At 38.5% G+C, this 19446-nt stretch overlaps 1 protein-coding gene across 1 annotated transcript in view; it reads left to right on the top strand.

Moving 5' to 3' along the window:
- Positions 1–19446, top strand: part of syne1a (spectrin repeat containing, nuclear envelope 1a) — a 141839-nt gene that overhangs the window by 267 nt on the left and 122126 nt on the right. Inside the window, exons 2-29 of the mRNA XM_030128026.1 lie at positions 309–461; positions 647–790; positions 1305–1481; positions 2343–2501; positions 2750–2914; positions 3568–3702; positions 4923–5084; positions 5213–5421; positions 5510–5618; positions 6601–6765; positions 6854–7018; positions 7626–7790; positions 8558–8698; positions 8791–8951; positions 9289–9445; positions 10038–10265; positions 10405–10503; positions 10966–11153; positions 11947–12070; positions 12449–12615; positions 12792–12945; positions 13837–14492; positions 15152–15331; positions 16274–16427; positions 16684–16842; positions 17472–17654; positions 17737–17838; positions 18885–19088. Coding sequence (XP_029983886.1) covers positions 309–461; positions 647–790; positions 1305–1481; positions 2343–2501; positions 2750–2914; positions 3568–3702; positions 4923–5084; positions 5213–5421; positions 5510–5618; positions 6601–6765; positions 6854–7018; positions 7626–7790; positions 8558–8698; positions 8791–8951; positions 9289–9445; positions 10038–10265; positions 10405–10503; positions 10966–11153; positions 11947–12070; positions 12449–12615; positions 12792–12945; positions 13837–14492; positions 15152–15331; positions 16274–16427; positions 16684–16842; positions 17472–17654; positions 17737–17838; positions 18885–19088 — 4965 coding nt within the window. The remainder of the gene's footprint in view (positions 1–308; positions 462–646; positions 791–1304; positions 1482–2342; positions 2502–2749; positions 2915–3567; positions 3703–4922; positions 5085–5212; positions 5422–5509; positions 5619–6600; positions 6766–6853; positions 7019–7625; positions 7791–8557; positions 8699–8790; positions 8952–9288; positions 9446–10037; positions 10266–10404; positions 10504–10965; positions 11154–11946; positions 12071–12448; positions 12616–12791; positions 12946–13836; positions 14493–15151; positions 15332–16273; positions 16428–16683; positions 16843–17471; positions 17655–17736; positions 17839–18884; positions 19089–19446) is intronic.

A 19446-nucleotide genomic window follows, 5' to 3' on the forward strand; every position in this document is an offset into this window, starting at 1 on the left:
CAAAGGGTTTTTTATTTTGCCTTTGTTAAAATTTATTTCCCCTTCTGTCACGGGGAAACAAAGAAATCTTTATTTCTTTGTCTTTCAGCCCTCACATTGTCTCTGAATGATAAGTTTAGGAAGCAACCTTTAATGTAAAACAACAGATAATAATCAGCCACTACCATTGGTAAATGTCATCTTATCTGCTGATAGTGGTAGTGTGGCTGATAACAATGTATGATTATTTGCTATTTCAGTGCATCCCTATACATACTAATTAAGCCTGGAAAAAATACTGAGAATCTTTCTCATCTCTTTTTTTGCAGTATGCTCGTGCAGATGAGTTGGAGAAGTGGAGGAAGGATCATCTAAAGGCTATTTCAGCTTTAAAAGAACTACTTGACACAGCAGAGTCTAAACTCAGTGCCTCTGTTCATGTGTCTTTCCTCAATGTAAGAGCATTTTTACAGGACGTGGAGGTAAGAAACATACAAATATATCAAGTATTAATACACAATGTCTATTCAGAGACAGCGGTTGTAACCTCTAAACATGCTGCATGTACTGGTTTAATGTTTTTATCAATAAAAGCACTTTTGACTGAAGCCTTGCTAGAAATTTGAGGATGTCTAAGATGACCCCTTGCCTCTATCTCTAATCTCAGAATACAAAGCAAAAGGTTGTTGCCATGGAGACGCAATACAAGTTGGCTGCCCGTAGTGCTCAGCTTCTTGCCAAGGATGCACCACAGGATGAGGCTGCCAGGGTCATGGCAACTATGGCAACGGCAAAAAGTCAGCTGAGTAAAGTAGGTATCATTTAACGCCCAACCCCCCTCTGACTCACAGGAAGTAGTTTGTGGGACTAAGATATAATATTGGCTCCTATTCTCACTGTTCCCCTCATAATGGGAAACAACAACATCTGAACAAACAAGTACTCACTGAAAATGACATGTTTTGATGGAGATTTGTATCAACACAAGCCTGTTTGTTGTATTTTCTTTTGAGATTGAGACGTTTTAATGTTAGGGTTCCTCATGTGCAAATGTTCCCCCCAATACTTTTTGCTGCATCCTGGGCTTACTGCCTTCCAAGACAACTGTGATTGGTTTAAAGAAATGCAAATATACCAAAAGATCAGAGTTTTTTTGTTTCCAGAATGATAAGGATGTCAGTGCTGAAACAGTGTGGAGACAGATCTGGCTTTGCAAAGCTGGTTAAAATCTTTAATTTTTTCATTTCAACTCAATTACTTTCCCCCTGTAATCACACCGACACTTTGCATGTCAGTATTTAATGGTGTGTTTAATGTGTCCTCAGGTCAGAGAGCGGTGTCCGTCCCTGGTGAGAGAGTGTCATGTCCTTCTGCCGCTCTTAGAGGAGATGGAGAAACACATCACTGCTTTCTACCAGGCCCTGGAACGGGCCAGCTGCATCACATCTGCAGACAGAGACCCAGATGTATCAGCTCAGACCCAACACAAACAGAAGTGGCAGGTTAGATGTCGTAACAATGACAGTATTAAATGGTCGCCATTGTTTTCATAATGTTCACGTTTATCCATACAAGTTGAACATCATCTTTTTATTGAAATGCAATAACTACAACTACTACTACTACTACTACTACTACTACTAATAATAATAATGGTATGTGATTAAGTGTTAAACTAAATATGATCAGTAATTCAGTTACAGTGACAATGTTTGTGATTGCAAAGAGGTTGTATTGGAATAAATTATTTTCAGTGAAAAGCCCAGAATATAACAGCCATGTCATTGGATAAGAACTTCTTTCAGTACTTCAATTTCAGTTGTATTTGCATTTGAAACCTATCGCAGCCCTAACATTAGTTTTGGTTTACGTTTGCTTTTTCCCAGTTTAAATACCAATTTGTTACACACGTTAAAAAAATAATCAAAATGTAATTAGCTGTAACATTACATTTTATCTCATTTATTGCTCATTTATTTGATAGGATCAGCACTCAATAGTCAATAGAAACACAAACTATTGTGCATGTGCTAGAGTTAGCTATCAGAGATGATTGTCATCTAGTGTACATAGCCTGCTGTTGAAACACAGCTTAAAAAGAGAAACAATCTAAAAAATAAAAACAGTATCAAAAATAATGCAAATAATTAATAAAACAATGGAGAAAAATATAGTTAAATCCAATACGGTAAAAGGGACATCAATCTGTGAAATATTACAATCCTAGTGCATAAGTCATAGATAAATATAAGCATTGCTTGTTTCATTTTTAACAGGGTAACAAGTAATTTATTACATATGAAAGTACATTTTCCCAACGCTATTTTAAAATAAATTCTTATGTGTGATGGAAATGTTTGCAGGATTTGCTAAACCAGCAGCAAAGCTGTAAACGTTGTCTGTCAATCATTGAGAGGAACCACCACACCCTGCAGAGGGCGCTCTCCACCAGCAAGGTGCTTCGAAACTTCAACCTGTCCATGCTGCAGAAGAGAGTCACTGATATACAAGTTTCAGCACAGGTTAGTGTTACGCACACATGTACACATCCACATAGCAGCATGCCATGCTGACCCTGCGTTACCCACAACGCTGATTATATTAATGAGATTACAAGAACATCAAAAACCCAGGAGGCAACTGTGCAGATTAGACATACTCAAGTGTCTCATAATTCATTTGCATGACGTAAGGCAAACAATGTAATTACATTATATTACCAACGAGACCAATTACGATCACATCCATCTACTGTCCCTCCTGTTTTCAGACTCTGCTAAAGGAGGTTGGGGAATGGAAGAGGCAAGAAGAGGCCAACAGCTGCCTGAGGAGGAGGTTTGAGGAGTCACGGCAGGAGCTGGAGAGAGTGCTGAAAAAAGCTCAGGGTTGCTTGAGAGAGACCGGAGAACCAGAGGAGCTACTGAAAAAACACTCTGTAAGATCAATAAATTCAGAGCTTCTTTAAGAACATGATGGGTGCACCTAATGTGTTAACGTTGGTTTATTGAGTGTTTCATTCTTGAGAATTTATTGCCCACTTTTTTTTATATCAAGAACACCATTACAGAACAGCATTGTACCTGTAAATCAGTTTCTGACATCCTCAGTGTCCATATTACAAATGTTATATTAATATGGGTCACAGCGAATGCAGAACAATAATTCTTTTTGCATGACATAATGTGCAGCACAGGGGCAGAAAATAGGATTTTAAGATGCGAGAATGGCAAGTTCAATCACCAAACACATGTTTTAGTCCAACAAATACCTCTTCCATGAAATCCATCTTGCAATATATAAATCATTTATTAATCTTGGTTAGTCTTTCCACCTCATGAATCTCCACTGATTTCGAGTTATTTTCTATAGGTGGGTGAGCTTATTGCAATTTTTGTTGTCTTACTGAATATTTTAGAAGGTTGTTATTTCTTCTGCACAAACACAGCTAGATATGGTAGGTAAAAATACAACACAACTTCCAGAATGACTGTATGTTTTATTTTGCTTCAGCTGAGAGTTACCTGGTTATCTCTTTCATCAGAACTATATGTATCCCTAACCTAATCTTTGTGTTTCTTCACTCTGTAGGACTTTTTTGGCCAACTGGACCAGCGGGTTCTGAGTGTGTTTCTGAAGGCGTGTGACGAGTTGACCGACATCCTTCCAGAGGAGGAGCAACAGCGACTGCAGGAAACTGTCCGCAGGCTTCACAAACACTGGAAGGTCAGGGGTCACTGTGTTTTCACATTCACGCTAATTACTGCACACCTCTGGAGGAGCATACCCAATACTTCATTTACATAGCCCAGAAGACCTTGAGATTTAAAAGACTCCCCTACAGTCATTTATAATTAGTTTGTATTCATTAGGATAACCTGAAGCTGTTGTGGTGTTTACTCGCAAACTCTACTGGGGATATTTTGTAGTTTTGACATGTTTTGGGTTGAGTTATATTAGAAATTAATGGATTTTTTCTACTAGACTATTTTTAAATATCTTTATATTATATTTTAGAAGGACACACCAGTTCAAGTGTAACCTAGAAGACAAAGATACAACCATAAACCACAGTAATGGCTTTTATAATGTATACATCCATCTTCTCGGTTATAAGAAATGTTCTAAATCAGGAATGTCAAACATACAGCCCATGCACAAAAACTTGCCCACCATAGCGCTGAATCTGGGAAGTGCAAAAATTATACTGAGATATTAACAATCAAGGGTGTGAAAAGTGTTTTAGTTCAGGGGCCACATACAGATCAACTCAATCTCAAGTGGGACAAACCAGTAAAATACTATTATAATAACCAATAAATAATGACAACTCCAAATCTTTGTCTTTTTGTTTATTTTTACAAACTATCCTTTTGCAAGAAATGAAATGTCTGAAATGTCTTAAGAGAAGTAAGTACAATTTTAACAATATTATGTGTGTTACTAAATGTTTATGCTTTTATAGATCCACTGTGATCAGTTGCAATGCACATGTGTAAATGATAAGCTGAGACATAATATTGATAAACTGCACCTGTTTTTCTTTCAGGTTCATGTTATTCACAGTTTTAAAGGATGGTTTGTAGATGTAAACATTTTCATAATGTAAATATTTTTTTCTTGTTAACACTAAACAAAACAATTGCATTTGTTTCTGTCTGATCTAGTCACACCTTAAGAAACACAAAAAAGATTTTTCGACAATTATTTCATGATAATATTTTAGATTATGTAAAATTTTAAGGGTGTCAGAAAACTTTTTTCCACCACTGTATGTTATTATTTTATTGGCCCAGCCACTCGAGATCATCCTGGGATGTATGTGGGCCCTGAACTAGAATAAGTTTAACACACCTGGTCTAAATCCTTCAAAACAACTTCTCTTGTGGCATGACTTACCTTTCCAAAACTGGATGTTTTATCTTTTGCTTCATGTGCTTCTACAGGACATTCAGAGCGAGGTACCGACTCACCTCCTGCGTCTCAAAGTGGAGGTGGAGCGAAGTCGAGTGGCTGTGATCCTACAAGACTGTCGGGCTGAGCTGGACAGAGAAATACAAGCCCTGTCTGGAACCTGCACCAGCGAACGAGTGATCAAAGAGCACAGAGTGAGCGCAGGACTTTGTAAACCATCAGAACAGATTAAACCAAGACCAAAAGTGAAAGGAAGATAAGATCAATTAATGTTTTTCATCATTCACCTGAAGCTTCAACATTTCCTCTTTCTTATCTGCAGAGTTTCTTCAGGGAACGCAAACCTCTGACTTTGTGCGAGAAGAGGATTAGGAACATGGAGGATCTGTGTCAGAGGCTTCCTGACAATGACACGGCTTACAGAGTGCTCGACTCCACCAGGAGGGCTGTCGAAGAGGTTACAGAGCAAATCCAGAGCACCTACCTCAAACTGGAGCAGCACCCCGATAAATGGAAAGAGTGGAATGAGAGGTAAGGATTCATAGCACGACAAAGTCCAAATAACACCTCAGAGTCTGACTCATTACTACAGAAGTGGCATCGGTTCTTCTTTCTGTAGGTTCTGTGAGCTTTCTGATTGGCTTTCTTCTAAGAGGAGGCAGATGAGACTCTTGAAAGAGTCTGTGAGAAACTCCAAAGACCAAGAGCAGTTGGACACTGCTGTTCAGGTGAGAAAACACTATTATACTGCAGTGGAATGTATTATATGCACTTTATTTCAGTAAAAATCTCTGGTACTTGCCATTTACTTTTTATTTTATGTAAATTTGTACTTCAATTCCACTACAATCTCAGGGGCAATTTTTGAATTTTTAACTCCAGTACATTTAGATATCACTAGTTGAAACATGCAGGAACTTCATGCACTGCAGACTAGGAGCACTCAGGTAAATGGGGGCTAAAGTGCCTTGCTCAAGGGTACATTTCTTTGTCTGGGGAATCGAGCTGGTGACCCTTGAAATATGTGGTTCTCAAAAACCAGTGATACTAAAAACGTGATGATTTTAAGGAATATGATAAATTACTGTGGATTAAACTACCAGTTTACCAGTTTTTAAAGTAAATTTAAAATGATCATCCATAAACATGTACAGCAGCAAAATAAAGCATTAACACATTAAAGCAGCAGTAATATGTGTTTAAAGAATCATGCATTATCATAAAACACTGACAAGGACCATTTTCCTATATAATGACTATGTCAAAGATATGAGAACTGGACTCATAATGCACAACTCGGGATCAAGATGAAAAGTAGTTTATTAATAGGGTCAAAAAAAGCCGAGGTACATGGTAGACGACAGAATATACACAGGTGGATGGAGATAATGAGACACAGGTGCAACACATTAGGACAGAGGCAGGTAATCAGACAGACTAGACTAGACCTGAAAGAGGACAAGAGATGATTAACACAGAAACATAAAGTCAGACAGAAATTTAAAAAAAATATAGAGACATGACCTTAAATAAAATATGCAGACATGATGAACTACTTTTACTTTGAATACAATATGCTGGTAATAGCTTTAATTAAGGTTTCATATTCAGTATTTTCCCACGTATTAATACTTTTACTTAAGATTAAATCATGATTCACTACAGCTCCACTTTGGGAAGTCTGAGCTCTTCTTTTTTTGTCGATTCCAGGCGTTACAGGAAGCAGTAGATGCCCAAGAGGAAAGCCTCTTGTGGCTAAAGAGTCGTTTGTCTGGACTGTCTGAGGTCAGCTCTGAACTGGAGATTCAGAGACAGAGAACAGCTCTGACCAAACTCTCCACCAACCTGAGAACTCTTTTTTCATCTCTCTGCCAGGTAATGACAATAATCAAAATGTCTGAGCATTTTTTTCTCAACAAGATCCTTCCATCTGATCATCTGCCTTCTTGTTTCATATTTACAGTGGGATGAGGAGGGCTCTATGTTCCAGTATGAGGAGCTGAGGGAGGAGGTGCACAGTGCTCTGGAGGAAGTCCTGAAATCACGAAGGGAGGCTGAGGAGCAGATCAACAGGATCCTGGATGCTGAGGATCTGGAGGAGGCCAAACAGCTTTATCTTATTCACCAGGTCTGTGGTCAAGGCCTTCAGTTTACACAGATGTTATAAGAATCAACTGTATAGAGCCCGTTCAGGATTTTTTATTTGTTTATTTATTTATTTATTTTTTTACAAGATCCTTTACATTATGCTGATGAAAATTTAGGTAGTTGTAATTATGCAACAGGCCAACAAAGTTTAAGTTATTTTTATTTACATTTATAGATAGAGAGATTTATGTGTTCCTATGTGTATTATATTAAAAGTACTGCTAATGTCCAAATATGTAATTTTATTCACTGTAATAGCCTTTTTTACTTAATTTGCTTGCATCTTTTTCAGCTGACAAGACAAAATATGAAAGTTTGTCACTAACTGGGATATAAACAGAATTACAAAGCATCCAGAAATCATCTGAACACATGATTTCCATCTAAGTCAGAGATTTTTAACAATTATCATTCCCACATTACTTCACAATATCATTACTCTTCAACATCTGTAATTGCTTTAATTGAGCAACACCTAGCGGAAGAAATTGCATACACTTCATTTAAGCATCTATATATGATGTTAAGCATGTTGTCTCTAAAAGGAAGTGCATCATATTGTTGTCTTTCTTGTGCAACTTTTATAGCATCACCTAAAGCGCCTGTATGCTAACCGAAGAGAGGCGGAGCTTCTGGTGTCCCACTGCCGCCAGCTGCAAAAAGGGGAGGGGCTTAGCCAGTCTGTACGTGAACTGGAGGGAGCATTCAGAGACATTGACTCTAAAGCAGAAGCGAAGGAGCGCAGCCTCCAGGTAGTTTGGATGTTTTAGTGTGTTAAATGTTTGCATTTCACATGTGTGTGTCATTGATCAGTCCACACACTCCTACTGTGATCAATGATTGGTCCATGTTGAACCTTAACCACATATTGATTGTTGTGTGGTATGTTAATTTAGTTTGTGTCCATTGTCTTGGGAGTTGTTTATTTACTTCCATCACTGTCTTCTTATTGATCAGAAAATCAACACGTTTCTTCAGGAAAATGTCTATGACACCAACACTGCATTGGTGAAGCTATTTTGTAAACACCAAACATTTTATGATAACCATATTTAACAGCCTCCCCTCCACACATGCCCAAGAATAAGTACTAACATGTTTTTGGCCTTGGATGCATAAATACTTTCTTTAGCTACCATTTGTGGAATTTTGTCCAGTTTGACCTTGTGTTATAATTGAAATGCTTTTCATTTCTCAGTTTTACTTCACATCACTAAGTGTGTTGAATCATTTGTGCCTTGAATGATATTTTGATGGGCACTTTTTAGAATAATACATTCTTACAATGTGGTTAATTCTGTTAAGTGATGCAAGTCTAACTTATCAATTGATTGCAAGGGATGTTTGTTATGAGGAAGATATGATATTGTTTTTGCAAATGTATCCCTATGAACTATGAATAAATATCATGATAACAATAATGAGAATGAATGAAGTTGATGCAGAGGTGAAGCTACATTTAGCATCTAGGAAACTGTTCTCTGATGTTCTCACTGCTATCCATCCGTGTCACCCACAGGCCACTCTGAGCTCCTGGCAGACTTTTGAAACACAAAGAGAAATGGTTTGGAGATCTATTAGCAATACCAGCAATGAGCTGCACAAAGAGCTCATTTTCAACAGCCTGGACAGCCTAAGAATCGAACTGGAACACAGCAAGGTTTGTGTATTTGTCTCTGACAATCATTGCATGCATACTCTGCAAGCCTCATATTTGCTCATAATACATGTATTCTTCTTCCCCATCTGCAGGAGCTATTCACCAGGGTTGAGGAGTTTTCTGTGCAAGCTGATCTCCTTCTGGAGAAAGCAGCTGATATTCAGCTCAGTCCAAAAACTCAGACTCTTCTTTTACAACAGGCTCAGTCCACCAGAGAAGCAGTCACACAGCTGCAAGACCAGCTCAATAAGACGTATGTACAGTATTGTCACATCTGATAAATATTATAGCATCTCTTTTGTTAGCACAAATCAAGAAAAGTCAAGTGAAGAGACAGATTCATTATGCAAATATCACTGCAGTAATGTCACTGTAATTTTGAAAAATGTGACAGTGAACCTATTGTTACAGCCTCTATTATAACATGTAAGTGGAGCCTGCAGTGCAGATTTTCCAAGCTTTTTTAAATTTCCTGTGAAAGAAACACATAATTAAAGTTATATCCCAGCCAACAGGTATCAAGTGTGCACATTTCACACATTTCTACACATCTGTTTGACAAGAACGTCTCTTGGCCTCATGTTTTCTAGTGTTGTCCAGCTGGAGATGATGTGTTTGTGGTGGCAGCGCTTCAGCAGCGAATCAGAGGCCTTCTCGTCTTGGATCTCTGAGAAAGAGAAAGAGCTGGAGGCTGTGAACCCCACCTCCTCCTTAGATCCACTGGATAAAAATATCAGCGCTGTGGAGGTACCTAATTTTTTATTAGTCTGTCATCGCATTTATCTCTGTACCTTCCTCTGAGATAAGTCACTTTGCTGCCCTAGAGCTCTGTATTGTTGCTGCTGATGAAGAAGATGCAGTTTCTTTTATCCACAAAAAAATATAAGCATCGTACAAACATATTTGTATTTGTAGCTCCAAGTGAAAAGTGTAAAAATTGCTTTCTGGCCTTGTGTATACAGTGTGATGTACAGTATCAGAGTAGCCTGAAGGTTATTACGGTTATGATGAAATTTTAATCTGCCCCTGAAGCGAAATTGGGTCAGTGCTGCAGACCCTGCGAAGACTAGTATATAAGGAATACATTGATTATATTGAAGAAAATTTAATCTCGCCTTGCCAGACCTAAGCTTGTCACTCTTATGGAGGTCTGGAAAACATCTTGTCAAAAAAATGGGGTTAAAAGGACTTTAGGAATCCTGAGGCAGCTGATTGGTGTGTTATGACTTTGAAGATCTGTCTCTCAATATGCTATGATTAGATCGCTTTCTTTTGGCATTTTGACCTTCATTAGATAGTTTAATAGTTGCAGTATGTTTTCACTGCTGCATTCCCGCAGGCTGTGGCTGAAGGTTTAGAGGAAAGAAGAACAACCCTGGCTCACATGGAGGAGGACTGCAAGGCCCTGTCGAAGTTTGTGACCCCCGGAGAGGCTGGGCGCATTCGGGCACGTCTTACACAGATGAGGCGCTTTTGGGAAGAGTTGAAGGGGAGGGTGGAGCAGCTGAGTGGACAGCTCCACCAGAGCGCCACCTACAGGCAGAGATACAACGATAATCTGGAACAGGTACGCATAATGAAGTAGGAATAAAGAGAGTTTTAACCCATAGGTTTGTCAGTATTCATCCAGTAGAGCATTTGATAGGGAAATAATATTTAAGCATCTGCAGCGCCAATTTATGTAGTAACAAATGTCTTATTTTCAGATCAAGAAAACAATGAGTGAGCTTAAACAGAAGATAGACTGTCCCATCAGCAACTGTATATCATCCTCGGAAACCTACAAAAACCTGCAGGATCACATGGTAAAGAAGACGTTTCTACTGTTACATTAGAATGACTGTGTTGAATTATGTGTTTAAAGAATAAGCAGAATCTGAAGAAAGCATGCACATTTTGTTTTTAGGAGATTTTTTTGTTTTAATACACAATTCAATTGATTAATATTTCAAGTGATTTAGGAGGAACTAATTTCAGAAACTAATTATAATATTCACAATGATACCATATGGTCAGAAAACCATCACAGCTGCACCTTGTAGGACTTCTCATTCGTGCTGATGTTGTAAAAATGATCTTGTTGTCGCATCCCAATCTTCAAATTCACCACTAAATGTTACTAAATTTTGCACCTTGAACCTTTAATCTGCTCACTCTTAAATTGAGCATTGTGATTTTAATTTCAGTATTCTCTCTCTTCAAGGGTTTACATTGTGGTTGTTTCAGATACTTTGCAGATTTGACTACATGTGTGTTACTCCCTGCAGGAAGTCTGCCAGGCTGTTGAGCAGTTGAAACCCCGGCTGATGGCTTTGTGTTCAGCATTGAAGAGGCTTGGAGAGGGTGTCCAACTGGAGGAAGAGGTGGCCAACCTCCAGAAACAACAAGCAGAGTTTATAGGAAAGGCCGCAGAAAAGCAATCTACATTAGAGAGCCTTTTAGCACTGTGGCAAAGGTACAGTAAACATAAATATGTGTTAACAAGTTCACGTGTATATTTAATTGGAGAGAACGGATTAATGATACGCAACAAGTAAAACAAAGAGACATTTCCGTAAATCTCTGTTTTCGTTTCATTGTGTATGAATACTGCACTACAAGCTGCTGTGATGACCACGTGTGTCTGTATCTGGTGTTTGGTTGAATATGTCAGGTTTTTATCACCTCACACAAACATAAACATGGAAATATATGTGTGTAAGATGATATGCCATTTTATTGTCCTGCCCTTTATGCAAAACCTGCCTCTTTATGACTTATTTCCTGAATCATTCGGTCATTTTTGTAGATAAACACAATCTTGTCTCTGAATCAGTCTGTCTGTTTCCCAGTCAGTCTTTGTATTATAATAGTACGCTTCATCTTATCAGATCCTTTGATCACACAATGGACTTGCACTTTTTTCTGTTCTGTGTATCACTTGGAAAAATAATGATCTGTCAGCTGTCTGTGTCTGTGGACTGTCTGTGTGGTTGCTGCTTTATTGTCGGCCTCATCTCCCCTCCTGCAGGTCTGTCTGTGAGGGATTACTTTTAGCTCTGGGTGCTCTGGGGAGATATGGTCACCCCATTATGACCCTGTCACTGATACTAGACTGGTCAAACAAACAAAAAAAAAAACTATATATCCAGCATCAGTGTGTGTGTTTATGCACTTGAACATCACCGTTTTCTGCATTGTATTGGTTAAATTGATTGCAGTCAAAGGTGATGCCATATATTATTCCTGCGACATTTTTGTATCTGCAGATTTGAGAAGGAGAGCTTGTCCATGAGAAGCTGGTTGGGCAGATGTGAGTCTGTTTGCTGTCCAGACACAGACCTACTTTCTGCAGACAAAGTGAAACTGAGAAATGAACTGCAGAATGTTCAGGTAAATTTTTTTACCGTTTCTCCTATAAATTGTTTTATTAATTCAGCTAATTGATCTCCACTGCAATCAGTTCTAGTTCCATGTATTTAGAGAATCCTATTAACATGTAGCTCAGTTTAATGTAGTCAAGATGGTTAACATGAATAAGTTCAGTGTTTTAAACAAAAAGAGCATAGGAAGAGATCATTTTCACTCTTTTATTCCTATAAGTGAACATTGCAAAGACAGTGTCTGTGGCAGCAAAGGTTGTTTGGTAGTTTGAGTTATTAAAAAGTCAGAACTAAAACCTATTTTTGTGCTTATGTAATGACTCTTGAGTTCTATCTTTATATCACCAACATATTTTGTGCTATTTTTATGTTGTTATTCCCCAAACAGGACATGCAGAAGGAGACATCGTCCTATGAGGCTCTCCTTTTTGGTCTGTTGAATCTCGGACTGTGTCTGTCCCCCACAGCACCTGAACCTCGTGTCCAAGAACTTAATAATAATCTCACAGAACTACGGGAAAGAGGCGATTCTCTGAAAAACAGCATATCACAAAGGCAATTGTATATTATTTATTATTACAAGATTACTGAATATACATCTGTTCACCTCTACATGAATGGATTCTTGTCCTCCTTTGTTCACCCATTTTTCTCTAAGATGATTATTTTTACTTCAGTGTGCACCAGATAAAACATTAATCATGGTTATATTCCTCTAATATTCCTTTTAGGCTTAAGCTGCTGGAGTCACAGCTGTCACAGCTGGAGTCGTTTGACCAGGAATTGCTGAGCGTGACCCAAAGCAGTGAACGATTCCTGTCTGACTTGAGGAGCACATCCCTGGTTGATATTGCTAATCTCGAGGCTGCAGTTAATAAGCTCAAGGTTAGAAGTCAATGCTCTCAACAGTGATGTCCTTTTGAAGCTTTTTACAGTAGAGCAGTTACAGTAACTGAGTTTATATTGATTGCTGTTGAGTTTGTCTATGTTTTGGTCACTGGATTTTCAGACACAGGCAGTTGGATTAAGAGTAAGTGTATGACAAAGTTTCTTTCCAGTTGGGATGAAACCTCCCTGGACTGTTTGTCTGTTTTTAAAGGACTTCCATTCTGAGTGTAAGATGCCGTGACAGTGTCTTTTCAAAATCTGCACAAGGAAGAACACTATGGTATTAAACTGTCTAAATCCCCACAGAAGAAAATGCCTCGCAAAAAATGTCTTTGTCAAGACCTGCCATCTTCAGCATGTAGTTGCAGCTTGCAGGTTGTTGTTCTGTCAGGTACTGATGTTGAAAACAACAGCATGAAGACAGTAGAAGGGATGAGACTGTGAATCATTGGTTTCCCGAAAAAGTCACCCTTATTCCAACGAAATATATCCTATTAGTCACACTACCATGAAATGGAAATGAATCTGTTTTTAAATTTTACTTGTCCTTTTTTGGCTGTGAAAAATACATTTTTATTTATCTTAATTCTTGAATTTTGAAAAACAATAAATAATCAGTTATCAAAAAGTCAAATAATCACTCATTTTAAGATTATTTTTGCCTTTATTTGACAGAGAAAAGCAGAGACAGAAAGGAAATATGCAAATGAAAGTGAGGGAATAACATGCGGTAAATGGAAATTGCTGGCGTTACTGCTCAGGGCCCATGTGGCACACACTGCAACCACTGTTTTTTATTTTTAATGTCTTTCTGGAAAGAAAATCCAATAACCAAAACACACATGGACTCTTTTGGAGCGCATAGTAACTTGTCTAATTTTTATTCAGGAACACGAGGCACACTTGCAGGAATTTGCATCGCTGAGAGAAACTCTACAGCAGAAGGAGTCCTCGCTGCTTCTGTCGTCCACACCAGAGGCCCAGCAGCAACTCCAGGGCTGGAGGGAAGACTGCTTACAACCACTCAGTGAATCCCAGCGTCTTTTGTTCCTCCGTAAAGAGTGCCTAACTGAGTTAAAGACTTTCCTTGATAAACATGGAGCTGCGTCTCAGGCTGTTCGTCACCTCCACGAGTCTGTGGAAGGCAGAGGGAGCTGGGATCGCTCCAAAGCTGAAGAGCTGCATCACGGAATAGGAGAAGTGGCTAAAGATGTGGCACGGCTTGAAGCTGAGGCTGTGGGATTGGATGGTCAACTAAGCAAGGCCCACCTTCACCTTTGTGGGGCAGAATGGAGGGCCTCCAAGGATGTGAGCCATCCTCAGGGAAGAACGTCCTGCAGGAGCCAAGCTGTGGCTCTCACAATGGCTTTGGAGGAGGTGCAAAGAGGTGTAGGGTGGAGGCAAAGTGAAGCAGATGCTTTAGGTGCCCTGTGGAGCTCCTTCAGGGAGAAGAGGGAGGACGTGATGAAGAGTTTGAACACAATGGAAACTGAAGTAAAACAAGAGAGGGCAAGAGAGAACACTGTACTGGCTTTTCAGAACCGGTAAATAATGTTTATGAAGCTATACGATATATATCAGACAAAGGGCCTTTGTCCTTGAGCTGAGACTCCCAGATATATGTTTTATTTTACTGGTCCAACAAATCTATTTATTTTTTATTAAGAGGTAACATAAATATTTTACTTGACTAGCACTCATCTAGAACTGTACAATAATGTACAACAGTGCTTCAGCATCTTCATCATGGTACATGCATTACAGGATGTCCAAAGTCAAGTTAAGCTAATTAACTGACTTGAAATCTGTCTAATATAACACAATTTGCTTTGATTAAAGAAAGGTTGCTGCTAATGCATGCACAGTGAGCAACTAATTACACTCAACACAATATGGCATATATTATAGTGCAGAAAAAATATTGCTGTCAGTTTTCCAATGATATATAGCCTTAGAGGCATCCTAAAATTACAACTGTGTGAACTGTGTAACTCTATGTTGAAACCTTTGTAAGCTCATCTTAGTTCTTTGAGCTTCAAATACAACCTGTGAGCTGTTACTAATACCTGATAGAGGCCAAATGCCTCATAAATTTCTGCATATGAAGTAAGGCAGAATATAGGTGAACAAAAACAATACAACATATGATGCTCTAATCTTGTTGGTAATCCCCATTGTTTTTTTGTGCATATATTTCTCTCAGGCTGCGTTTCTTCATCCAGCTGGAGGATGAGCTCCAGTCCCTGCAGCATTCCCAGCAGTGGCTCGAGGAGAAAGGCAACCAGCTGGCCCAGAGAGACAGCGAGCTGGCTGGGGAGGCTCTCAGGGAGGTGGCAATGGTGAAGTCCACCTGGGAGACTGTCAGAACTCTGATTACAAACGGGTAAGACAGAGTCATAAAAAAGGGCTCATGTGACTGATGTATCTCTCTGTGCTTAATTTGTAAGTCAAGAGGTCCCAGAACAAAAATGGAGTGCTGTTCTGGGGAGTGAAGAAGTCACTGGATGTATCAAAATTTCACAGTGCCTGGAGCACATTGGACAACTTCTGAACAAATCTGTCAACACACACTTAGCATTTATTATTTTTCTTTAATAATCACAGTGTTTATGAATATCTCTCGTAGCCAGAGCTGTTTAAATCTTGCAGCTCTTTCTTGGTGACTCTATTACTGTCACAATGTTGATCTCCTGAAACAATTTTATTTTAATTAGTCTGCCTGACTTGTCATTTTCACATTTTACCAATTTGTTGATGAGATTAAAACTGAGCTGTTGCAACATTTTCATGTTATCTGTAGAAAATAATTATTTGGAGTATAATGGGCTCATACAAGTGAGCATGTCACATGCAGCAAACACTTGTAACTTCAGAAATCTGTGTAAATAGAAAACGTGATAGATGCCACCTGTGGCAAATTAAAACATCAAATCGTTTAGTGAAGAACTTTGGTTAGAATTACAAACTAATTGCAATCCCAGCAATTAGTTTGGACCACTAATAAAAATACAAGAATAATGTTGTGTTATAACTTGTCCTAAAATACTTGTACGTGGTGTTTAAGAACTGTCGGTATCATCATATTTGTATGAGACCCAATGTCTCACATCATATGCACAAAATTTTAAATACTTCAGGCACAACATAGATAATTGATTGCTTTCTTACATCAGAATCAAAATGCTTCCATAACACTCATGAGTGCCATCACTGGGAATAAAAAGCATGACAGAACAATTACATGACAACATTATTTCTTAATTCTGATTGCCACAAATAAGGGGCTGGATCAAGTTTCTGTTTTTATTGCTCTCTTCTGTTACAGTCAGGAGCAGAGTGGAGTTGTGGTGAATCTTCTCCGTCAGTTTCATCACCTGAAATCAGTGCTCAGTGCCGCAGTAGAGAATGCACAGGCTGTTGCTCACAATCTGCCCGACCATAACCACAATGCTCAGGAGGCCAAACGGACTTTCACACGGGTCAGGACTTTCACATTTTCTATCATTGCTTCTTTGCTTTTATTTACAATTTTTGATATAGTGTTATTCTCCACTCAAGTAATCATCACACTGTAATGCTGTATTCATTACTGTACAGTTATATTTTTATTATTTTATGATAAGAATTGCACACAAGCTTCTGTCAAATCTAAAACCCTCTCTTTACTCCAAGTAAGTTCCACCTCTTTTTGCTGCCCATTGTTAAAGCTGCTGTGTTTCATCTCTGTATGTTCAGCATGAGACAGTCCAAGTAAACCTGAGAGAAAAACAAGAAGACATGGATCTGCTCATCAGCATGATGGAGGACTTGCAGAGGGAGCTGGACGAGATTCCAAACTCAGATACAGGCTCCATTCAGAGAGAAATGGAGGCGCTAAGAGACCAGTGGTTAGAGGTGAGCAGTGGTCAGTAAAATAAGTTCTGACAGCATAAATCATTAGGCTTATTTAGACATATGTGTGATACTGTCCTCTGTTTAGTTGGGAAAATACTGTTTCAAGCCTGACTTTAATGAATTGAATCTTAAAACACTGGACACTCCATGAATTTTCTTTTTTTTTTTTTGCATAGTTCTCAAGTAGAAGCGTGATAATGAGTATAAAACTATTGAAGATCTTCTGTGCGGTTGTTTACTGTAACTGTTGTTTGAAAAACACAATTATGACTTCCAGAAAACAGCCCCAGCACTCGCGAAGTGCATCCCTTAAGATATTTATTTCTGTCTGTTTTTCCTTTTTTTTGTTTTTCCCTATTGTGTGATTTAGTTGGCTGCTCAGCTGTCACAAATGAGCCAGAAATAAAAACAAGTCTAGACATGTTATTTGCCATTCTGTCTCCTTCTCACTTCTCATCCCTGCATCTGTCAAACCAATTAAGTCTCGATTTTCTTCTATCTCCCAGTGAAGCATAGTGTACCATTCCTTGTTACCCAGAAACAGAAAAGGAAAACTAAAGAGGAGAAGGGATCCCACCTCGCCTTTTGATTGAGATGTATTCGGATAAACTGCTGTTCGTTTTTTTCAGGTTTCAGAGAGAATTCAAACCAACACAGAGCGATTAGGTTACTGCGTGGCGCTTTGGGACGATCTCAAAACTATGGAGCAGGACATCAACCAATGGAGCGCCACATCTATCGCTGATCTCACCGACAGTGTCACCAATCTCAGTGACAAGGAGAAGACGGAAACCCTTCTCGCCACCTTTCAGGTCAGAGCGAAGTGGTGTTATAATCTTAATGCATCCACAGAGGATGTGTGCTAATTGAGATGTCCTGAATGATGATTTACAGGCTGAGGTTGAGAAACGGGAGCAGAGGCTGGATAACCTGCAGGAGAGAGTGACAGAGCTGAAGGACAGAGCCAAACTGCAGGAAACTCCATTGCAAATGCAGGTGAATATAGTGAAAAGTACAAGAGAACTGAGCTTACTGAATAAAACAGTATTTGACACTTTCCCTTCACTGCTGCAGCTTCAACTTGTCTCCCTCTGCTACATTATAAATTCAGCAAATCAGAAAAAAGGAATACATTGTGTAATGCATTCATCAAACTCACACCTTATTAACATTTCATTATAGAATAGAATAGAATAGAATGCTCTTTATTGTCATTATACGTTGTACAACGAAATTGGGGGAGCTTCTTATTATCACTAGTATTAAATCATGGCAAACTTTTTCTTTTGAGAACGAGTTTTTTTTCATCATGAATTTTAGAAAATGAATGTGATGTGTGTCACATTCACAGAAATAACATGAGATTTATTTACATATTTATTCATTTAACAGGAACAAATAACCACTGTGTGATTCAGCATAATGGAAACTGTTAACACAAATCACCTGATAATTTATTATTGTAAATGTTGTTTTTTTTTTTTTTTTTTTTTTAAATATGAAGAAAAACTGAATGGTCAATAATAATAAAGGTGCATAAACCTCATAATCTCACATACCAACATTACACATGAGACCACTTTTACTGTTGTACTACATTAGGTACAGGCTTTAAATGGCATCACAAAAGTCTGCTCTTGATTCTACAGTCGTGGAAAAAATTATTAGACCACCCTTGTTTTCTTCAATCTCTTGTTCATTTTTATGCCTGATACAACTAAAGGTACATTTGTTTGGACAAATATAATGAAAACAACAAAAATAGCTCATAAGAGTTTAATTTAAGAGCTGATATCTAGCTGTTTTCTTGATAATAACCAAAATCACTTCAGTTCTTACATCAATGGGTATTGCCAAAAACAGTGCTTTTAGGCATTCTATGTTTTCTTTTCTGTCTGTTTTAGTCCCATGATACACGCAGGCATTAGTACTTAATTGCATAACCATTATTTTTGATGACTTTTGATGGTCTGATGGTCAACTTATACTCTTCATTGTTGTGTTGTGTCTGTGTCTTTTTTTGGTTGTTTTAATTAAACCAGGTCCTAGAGTCAGACCTGAGAAAGAAAATGGCCCATGCACAGGAGGTGTACAACCAGGCCAAACACACCCTGACCTACTTCAGTTTCCAGAAACAGCGACTGGAGGACCTCATGTCCCAGATGGCCGAGCGGTTGGAGGCAGTAGAGGGCTCCTTATCCGACCTCACTGAAGCCACTTCTCCTGAAGACATTGGTACAGTGAAGGTATGGCAGCATGTGTATCATATACTCTGTGAAGACACTCAGACTGGTGTAGAAATAAGAATTTACTGAGATACCACAACTGATACTCTAGTAAAGTACCTCCTACATTACTCTTTGAGGCTGATGTAGGTAAATGTAAGTAAAATGCAAAGAGACACTAAGTAGCTGATGATACGGTACACTATTGAACCTTATATTTATTTATTTTATTTAGCCTTTATTTTATCAGGTAGGTCAATTGAGAACCACTTATCATTTACAATGACAACCTGGCCAAGACGCAGCACCGTAGGCAGATAAAAAAACAAAACAAAACAAAGAAACAGGTTACTAGGTAAGTCACATAACAAGCCATAAT

The sequence above is a fragment of the Sphaeramia orbicularis genome, chromosome 24, assembly GCF_902148855.1.
Source record: "Sphaeramia orbicularis chromosome 24, fSphaOr1.1, whole genome shotgun sequence".
In the NCBI taxonomy this organism is placed as follows: domain Eukaryota; kingdom Metazoa; phylum Chordata; class Actinopteri; order Kurtiformes; family Apogonidae; genus Sphaeramia; species Sphaeramia orbicularis.